The sequence below is a fragment of the Charadrius vociferus genome, unplaced genomic scaffold, assembly GCF_000708025.1.
Source record: "Charadrius vociferus isolate BGI_N301 unplaced genomic scaffold, ASM70802v2 scaffold484, whole genome shotgun sequence".
Taxonomy (NCBI): domain Eukaryota; kingdom Metazoa; phylum Chordata; class Aves; order Charadriiformes; family Charadriidae; genus Charadrius; species Charadrius vociferus.
In genome coordinates this window covers 215,051-223,774 of record NW_009648074.1, presented here as the reverse complement: position 1 = coordinate 223,774, position 8,724 = coordinate 215,051, and the positions used below count along the sequence as shown (strand labels likewise).

Sequence of the window (8,724 nt, the reverse complement as noted above, 5' to 3'; positions counted from 1 at the left end):
TCGTGGAGAAACCTGCGCAGGCAGCCGGGACGGAGGAGCTGGAGAAGTGCAGGTCGCTGGTACAGAGCCAGGTGAAAGATGGGGTGGCCCGGACATGTCAGAGACGGTGTAGTGCAGCATGAGAAAGATCCACCCGATCCTCTTGGGAGCAGAAGAAAATGGTTTTCCTGCTCATCGGGTGATTGGGGTTGGCTCAAAAGGGGCCTGGAGAGAACGGCCAGGGCTGGAGCTGCACCAGAAAGCTGCGATGCTGCTGGGCCTGGGTGACCCCACCCATCCCAAGGGAGATGGTTTCCAAGGCAGGTTTCATCACAGACTGAGCCTCGAGTTAATTTAAGTGATGATACAAAGCAGATGAACGCTGTCCTTTTGGAGCAAGAGGAGCAAGCAACAACAGAGAGCCCACAGCACCCTTTGTTTCTCCTGGGGAAACGTGACAGTAAAGTTCTAGGTGGGCAACATCTCCAGAACTTGCTGTTGAAGGCCCTCACTTCCATCTTCCTCCACAGGACCTTCTCAGGAGCTCTCAGAGCTGTTCCCTGGGCAGTTTTAGCACTGCAGCAGCGCCAAAGGCAGTGTTTTATGCCATGTACCTATCTCTGCTCTTCTGGTGTGTGACTCCATGCTGTGTTAGCAGCTGCCGGAGTTTTTCTTTCAGGCGGGAACCCAACACCTTTGTTCCTTGTTCCTGCTTGTGTTAATGTGTTATGATTTGAATCCCCGGGGCCTTTTTTTTTTTTTTTTTTTCCTGACCTGTAACATCTGCAACTTCAGATGTGAGGCAGCAGACAGGTTTGTCCGGACCCAGACATCTCTGCTGGTGCTTGAAACGTTGCCAGCACATGCCCTAAATCTGCTCGATCTCTTTGCCTGTTGCTTTGCCCTTCTCCCTTTAATTTACTACTTCCTCATCTACGATTTTTAGCTGAGAAGCGACCCGACTCCTGGAGCTCCTCCTGTACCAAAATATGGCAGGTCTTCCAAGCGTGATGAGCTGCGTTGGGGCAGTTGGGGAGCTTGCTGGGAGCACGGTGCTGCCTGAGAGTTTGCAGTGTGCAACGGCATCTCGATAACACCACCAGCTCCGGGATGGAAATCTCCACCAGCACGAACCCAGGCTCTTCCTGGCACCCTCCCAAGAGGGATTTGCTCACAGATAAGACTGAACAAAGAGGGGGGAAAGCACCTTTTGGGGTGTGCTGAGGGGGCTCAGTTGGTCGCGATCCATGTGAAGCCCCGGGTTGAGCAGTGGCTTTAGGCAGCCAAGCTCTCCTTGAAACCAGCCTGGCGTGGAGCTCAAATCCCGTTTGAACAGCGTTCGCTTTTAGCGTTTGTCCTAATGGGAAGCGCTGCCATCCGGGCACGTGGGGAGGAACTTGCAGGAAGAGCCGGCGTTGCTTGGCGTCTGTCCAGGGCTTTGCTCCCAAAGGCCCGGGCGAGGATGCATGTGGGCTCTCGCTCCCTGCCTGTTAGGATGTACAAAGTTGGATCGCGCATGTCGGGGCAGAGCAAAATGGGACGTGTGTCGGGAAGAGCCTTCCCCCGCCTCGTTCGGAACTGCAGGAAAAGAGCTGCGGTCTCGGATGAAGATGAGGACAGGCTCTCGAGCTGTTTTCTGGAATGCTGCTTTTCTTCAAGCTCATTCTCCAGCCTGGCTGCTTCTTGCAGACCCATCCTGCGATTTATTGCTCCGCTTTCTGCTACCAGCCTCCGATTTCTGGCCTGTCCTTCCTCAAGAAGGGGCCTTTGGCAGGCGGGGAGGCTCCTGTCATGCCAACGAACATCCATCAGGAAGCCTTCCAGCCTCCCATTGGATCCAACTGAAGTTGACTCTCAACAGAGCTCCCCAAAACGCAAACGGCCTGTGCGTTGACCTGGGATGAACCGCTAAACCACGGCCAGCCCCGTTTGTTCCTTGGGCTTTGGCAGGGAACAGAAACAAGCTGTTTTCTGTCCCGTTTCCAAACGGCTCCGCTCGCTCTCCATGGGGAAGGCTGGACGAGGTCCAGTTTGTTCCTCGGAGCTGAGCTTGCGAGGTTTGCCCTTTGTCCGCCCCACTGGCAGGGGCGGTGGGGCAGGGAGGGGAGGACAAGGCAATACCAAGAGGGGTGGACGGAGGGCCGAGGGGTGTTGATAGGAAGGAGCTAGGGAAGGTCTCCTTGGTTTGAGCCGGTGTAACAAAATTTCCTGAATTTAAGCCCCCTTGCATCCTGCTTATTTCCAGGGCTTCCAAAGAGGGGTGGAGGCAGGCTTCAACCCGACGGGGTTGTAATGCTGCTTCGTGGTTTAGCCGGGGATTTAAGGCTGTGCCTTAAACTTGCCCGAGTTGAGTCTTAGAAGCCTGCAGCCTTCGGGGAGCTGAGGCTCCCCCAGCCAGGGCTGCAGGCGCTGGTTGAACACAAGGCAGAGGCTGGCCCTGCTTTGCCAAGAGGCTTCTCCGTTAGCAATTTGCAAATCTTGAGAGTAAACTGAGAGGGGAGAAAAAACATCCGCGTGGAGGATTCTGCCTTGTGTTTTTTCGTTCGTCCAAGTGATCAAATGCGCATCCCTGGTGGGCTGGAGCTCACTCCCCCGGCAGCTTAACTGTGGCTGATGGTTCTCAGATGTTTGTGGAGGGAGGGGACGTTACAGTCTTAAGTATGACAGATCTGTTCATCCTTGCAGCACTGAATCTCTCCCTGCCAACAGAATTGTCTCTTCTTCTTGCAACCGAGCAGTCTCTCGCCCTCCGAAGAGCAGATGGACACACGGGAGACATCGCACAAGGTGCTCTCGCTTATGCAAAGCTGTCAAAGTCTCTCTCAGTCGACTTCAGCCAGCCTCCAAATCTCTCATTTCAGGGATAGATCAGAAATGTGACCCATGGAGTGACAGAAGGAGATAGGAGAGACCTCAGGGCACGGTGGTGGTGAGAGCTGCCCTGGCCGAAAGACAGGAGCTGGTTGTGGCCACGTCACCTCTTAATCCAAGGAAGCTGCTGACTGCGTTCTTCTGTCTGCATGCTTTGTGAAGGAGTTGTGGTGTTGTATGTTGTCACATAGGGAGCCTGCCTGACCTCAGACCAGTTTCCCCGTGGTACTTACCACGGTCTCCTGCGTGGGCTTGAAAAACTCTCAGTGCCAAGGTTTTCCTCGAAAGCTGTCTGTCTCCTCCATGCTTCTGGTGGCTCTAGGGAGCTGCAGGTGACTGAGTGCAGCCTTGGCACAACGCAGCTTATCTTAGGGCTCCCAAATTTCTGATGAAAAGTTTCACAGCCTCTTCCCATGGCTTATCTGTTCCCCAGAAGCCCTCGTAGGTGAGTCAGCAGGGTTATGAGAACGCAGCCCTCCTGTAGCCACGCGGCACTGGCAAATCGTATTTACCCACTGCCTGTGTTTTTTTAATTTTAAAGGGTGTGGATCTTAGTGCTGCCTCTCCTCCTGGCCCTGCCGTGGAGGATTTCTTGATAAACCCAGAGAAACGGTTCTTGCCTTGTGATTTTTGGCAACAGAGGAGGTGCTGCTGGCCGCGGTCAGCTCTTGGCGATGCCGGAGCAGTCCCGCTTGTCACGAGGAGCTGCACAAATGTGGCTGATCAAAAGGAGAGAAACATCTGGGGGCTGTTAGGAGGAAGAAACAGGCTCCTGCCTTGTGGCAAGGGCAGGTTAGCCAGCCTGGGCTCTGGAAGTGCTGCTTCAAAGGAAGGCTGAGCAGAAGTGGAGACAGCATTTGCTTGTGTAATGGGTTCTGCCCGTGCTCTGTGTGTGTTTTTGAACTTCCACGTGCGGCACTAATCCTGTGGCCCGCTGCTGCTTGACTTCCCAGCTGCATTACACTTCTCGATGCGGCGCTTGGTGTGTTTTCAGGCTCTCCCACTTGCAGAGACGCCTGTGGCCTCGGGCTCCGGAGCGGGAGCAACTTGAGCTCTTGGTTTTGCATTTACCAGCTTTTTGGGGAGGAGGTGAGTCTGTTTTAGCTCCAGCTGCATCACACCAACTCCCCCTGCTGCAGCTCTGAGCCTGCCTGTAATAAAAGCTGCAGAGGACAAGCAGGCTGCAGCTGCCCCCAGCCCTTCCGTACCTGGGGTTCACACTGAAATTAGTGCCTGTATGCAGATAAGCTCATCAGCCCACAACATTGCTGTGCTGAGCTCCTCTGGGATAATGAGGCAGCTTCGTTAGCTCTCTTCTGCAGGACGGCTTGTGTGCCCCAGCTCCATTCTCAGGACGGTGGGAGGGGAGCTGTGGGGGATGTCCTGGCACGTCGAGGAGCCTGCGGCAGGGGAGAAATGTTGCTCTGCTGGCTTGGTGGCTCTCCCAGCCTCGCATCTTGGCAGTGGGGAGCTTGAGGATCAAAGGATCCCGGAAAGCTGTTGGCTCGGACCGCTGGTGAAGCAGGCTGGAGTATGGAGGGGCGGCGGGTGGGTCGTGGGGTGCTGAGACTGATTGTGGGGGTTCCCAGAGGGCTGCACGGGGTGTAGACTTGGTGGCACCTGCAAGCCAGCAGTGCAGGTGTTGGCTTGCTGAGCTGCTCTGCTGCAGGGGATGGGGAGGAGCTGTGCTGCCCTGGGTCGGGACCCCTTGCAGGAGTTGATCAGTATGGTGTAGTGGCTTCTAAATGACTTTCCGCGTCCCTGGAGGGGGAATGATGGGGGCTGGTGTGCTGTCAGGGGGTGAGCTCTTGCCTCCATCCCCTGCGCCCAGGAGCTCGGCTTCCTGCCTGCCGGCCTCATGACCGGTGCTGTTAGGAAGTGGGATTGTCCCGCTCCCCTCCCAGGCATTGCGTCTGCCAGCACTGCCGCTTTCCGGAGAGGAACCCACCTCACAGCCCACGCCGCAGCCCCTGATGTCCCCAGGGCGATGGCTTTGCAGGCGGTGACCCTCGTGATGCTCCAGGTCCGATGTCTCCTGCTGCGTGGCAGTGGCTCGGGGCCACACATGGCTTCGGCTCTGTGCCGGCTGGCACGCTGCGCTTCCCCTGCGGTCGGTGGCTTCTGCTCGTCCTGGTTCTGCTTTCCCATCACTCTTCCTGCAGCAAGGAAGGCTGCAGCTCCTGATGTCCTGCCCTCCTCCCTGCCCTGTCCCTCGCCAGCATCTCGGGGCAGGATACAGCCTCGGAAATCTCTCCTGAGGAAGAAGCGAGGAGGTGGATGGCATCCGCTGGTCCCCAGCAAAGGTCAGGCCCCCTCGCACGGCAGTGTTTAACACACACTCTTCCTCTCTTCTCTTCCCCACTAGCGCCCCGGGATGCCGCCAGGCAGCCGAATGCCCATGGCAGGGCTGCAGGTGGGACCACCGGGAGCACCTCCTTACGGAGCAGCCTCCCCAATGAGACCTGGCTTGCCGCAGTCGATGATGGACCCCTTCAGGAAACGCCTGCTGACCCCCCAGGCACAGCCGCCGATGGCCACCCAGAGGAGAGGGTAAGGGGCCAGGACCCTCCTGCTCCAGGACGGACACCCGCAGCAGGCTGGAAGGGGGTGGTTTGACCTGTTGGGTCCTGGTTGCACTTGGCCGCAGAAACCCGCAGCTCCCTGCCCTGCTGCAGAGGGACGAGCTTCCCGCGGCAGGGCGGGAGCCAGCATGGCTTGCCCGCAGGCTGGCACTGCTGGCAGTGGGAAACCTGCCAGAGCACGGGGCTGGGATGTTTTGTGATGGTGAGGGAGCTGGGATGGGGGCAGAGATCACTGGGCTCACAGCTTCCCCATGCTTTCCTCTCCACTCCAGTAACCGAAAAGCCTTCCTCCGTGTGTTTGTACTTGTCAGAGGCCACAGCACTGGCTCCTTGGGGTTTTTCCCCTTCTCACAGGGGTTCGTGCTGGCTCTGGCAGGCACAAATGTGGGTGTGGAAAGGGGGGACAGGGGTGGCAGAGTCCAGAGACGCTTTCCAGAGCTGCAGTCTTGGTAGGACTGTTTGTTGGCGCTGGTCTCAGTGAGCCGTGAGTCTCTGCCAGCAGCTCCTCGCTTGTTTACAACGCTGCTAATCCCTTTGCTCAGTTTCTGTTTTTCATGAGGGCTTCTTGATTACTGGAGGCTGTTTCTCAGGGCAGGTTCCCTTGGTCCTCATGGATACTCAGGTCCTGTTCCCTGCCCTGGATGTGCGGCGGGGCCGGCGGCTGACAGCTCAGTTGGCTCCGTCATCCCTCCACGGGGAGTCGCAGCCTCCGCACAGCGACTGCACATCCCATCGGTGCTCCAGAGCAAGCTGGGGATTAAGGACGAGGGGCAGCTCACCACCGAGCAAGGACGTCAGCAACCAGATAAAGCTGCGGCTCCATTCCTGGGGGCTGGCTGCGTGGGATCAGCCGCGCTCGGCTGGTCGAGCATCCTTGCTCCCGGCTGGCTGCAGATCAAGGGATCAGGAACTGCCAGCTGCTAATGGGGTGGCCGAACCCTGCAGGGCAGAAAGCGTTTGATGCGGCAAGAAGAGCGCAAAGAAGTGCTCTGACCCCCCTCTTAGCTACGGCTGCTCTCCTGACCTGTCCTCCTGCGCCGGCAGCCAGCGTACCTTGGACACTTCGTGATAGCAGCATGTGCGCCTGCGTTTGCTGCCTTCCTGCTTCACGTGCTGCCAAAGGAAAGGGACTTCCCTTTATCTGCCCCATCTCTTACTCAGATTTACTCTCTTTAATGGGAGGAGGGTGTTTCCCCCCGTATCCAGGCATTGAGCATGATTTTAGGGGGGCATCGGGGCGGGCTCAGGCTGACGGGGTGCCTGCAGTGTGCAGGATGGGAGCAGAGCCCAGGGTCCTGTGGTCTGACAGGGTACTACAAACTTGGAGAGAGCTAAAATGGCTCTGAGCGAGGCTGCAGCCGTTCTGTGGCTCTAGAGACCACTCTGCTGCTTCTACCGACGATGATTTCGGTGCCAGCATGGCAAGGTTGATTTGTTTTAAGTTGGTTTTAAGTGAGTTCCTGGAACTGGGCTTTGGTTTGTAGCATTGGGAGCATGTGACAGACATCTCCAGAGAGGAAACTCTGGGAACGCTGTCCTGCAGACGGGTGCGTGCCTGCAGCCGCAGCTTTGCCTTGTACTGCCTTCTCCTTGCTCCTGCCCTGCAGCACCTTCAGCAAGCGGCAGCAGCGAAGCAAACTGAACCCAGGGACTGGATTTCCTTCCCTGGTGACAGGCTCTAGATGTCTAACACCTTCCCCCCTGGAGTCATCTTGGCTTGCCCACACGGATATATTCTCTTACTCATTTGCTTTCCGGCACTGAGCCAAGGTCTTGTGCTCTGGGTGCTCTTACAGACTTTCTTTGTTCTCCATGTACAAGTCCAAAGTCCCTGTCGCACAGAGCAGCCCCAAACGGGGACCTGCCCCCCCAGACCTGTTGGCTGCAGTGGGAGCCTCGACACTCGGCTCAGATGGAGCCATCCACGTGGCATGCAGCTGGCGTTCCCGCTGTGACTCCCTTCCCTGGAGCCTGGCCCCACTCGTGGCCTAGATGGGGCCAAAAGAGCCACTGGGCTCCTGGCGTACCTGCAGAGCTCGGTGTTGTCCCCTGAGACCCGAGCGTGGGCCATGCAGCAGCCTCCCACTGGGCAGGCAACAAGATGTCCTGCGAGAGCTGCAGTGTAATATTTATCTTTTTTTGCCTGTCTCTGTGCTTTTTGCAGGGTCAAAAGGAGGAAGATGGCTGACAAGGTCCTGCCACAGAGGGTGAGTGCTGCCTCGGTGCGCGGGGAAGGATTTGAGCTGCTGGAAGGAGGTCGTGCATCTGTGCTGCCTTCCCAGGGCAGCCGGGGTGGTGATGTCCCCACGACGAGGAGCATCTCCCTGGGCTGCCTCCTGCCCGCTGGGCATTTCTTCTCAGTCCCAAATCAACACGGAAGATTTATATCTTTTCCTCTGGGGTGGCAGGAGAGGTTTTGGGGTGGGCACAAATTGGCCAAGCAGGACTTTGGGCAAACACAGAGCAGCGGTGGCTTGGGGTGGAGACCCCAGGAGGACCCTAAGCCTCTCCTGGGGGTCCCTCTTAACAATCCGTTACCTGCCTGTGACACCGGGTGGGCTGCTGGGCACAGTGACAGGCTCCAAACTGAGGTCTGCAGTACAGCTCTGTGATTTGAGGAGAGCTTTGCAAGGCTCTAGTCTTCATTTAAAATGAGAAATGGGTGCTGTTGTGCTGCTCTCGTCACTTGGTGGCTCCTTGGTGTGTCAACCCAGCACTGGTAGCATTGTTTGGGCTGGTGTGGGGGACGCAGCTCCATCCCAGCACGCGAGGGACTGATGGTTTCTGTTTGACAGATCCGGGAACTGGTCCCAGAATCCCAGGCCTACATGGACCTTCTCGCTTTTGAGCGCAAGCTGGACCAAACCATCGCTCGGAAGAGGATGGAGATACAGGAGGCCATTAAGAAACCACTGACGGTGCGTTGGCAGCCCTGGCTGGCCGGGAGGGCGAGCAGCTGGGGTGGGGGCGTACAAAGTGGGTGCTGCCAGCCACCGTCTCACTCCAAGCATCCCCCCCCTCTCTCCGTTTTCCTATTCCACAGCAAAAGCGAAAGCTGAGGATTTACATCTCCAACACTTTCACCCCAGCCAAAGAAGAAGGGGAGGGTGGTGAGCGTGTGGCCTCCTGGGAGCTACGTGTGGAGGGCAAACTGCTGGAGGACGTAAGGATACGGGCAGGGATGAGCTGGTTGTGGGAGGAGCGGTGGTGCTGTGTGCTGAGAGCTTGGCTGGGGTGATAACGGCCGCCTGCTCGCTGGGTGCTGGAGGTGGCGTTTGGGCTGGAGCCCTCC

The 8,724-nt window shown here is 57.5% G+C and overlaps 1 protein-coding gene across 1 annotated transcript in view; it reads left to right on the top strand.

The window, feature by feature from the left end:
- Positions 1-1,803: 1,803 nt before the first annotated feature.
- Positions 1,804-8,724, top strand: part of SMARCD2 (SWI/SNF related, matrix associated, actin dependent regulator of chromatin, subfamily d, member 2) — an 11,157-nt gene continuing 4,236 nt past the window's right edge. The window contains exons 1-5 of the mRNA XM_009883821.1: positions 1,804-1,814; positions 5,206-5,400; positions 7,597-7,639; positions 8,228-8,350; positions 8,476-8,595. Coding sequence (XP_009882123.1) covers positions 5,225-5,400; positions 7,597-7,639; positions 8,228-8,350; positions 8,476-8,595 — 462 coding nt within the window. The 5' untranslated portion in view covers positions 1,804-1,814; positions 5,206-5,224. The remainder of the gene's footprint in view (positions 1,815-5,205; positions 5,401-7,596; positions 7,640-8,227; positions 8,351-8,475; positions 8,596-8,724) is intronic.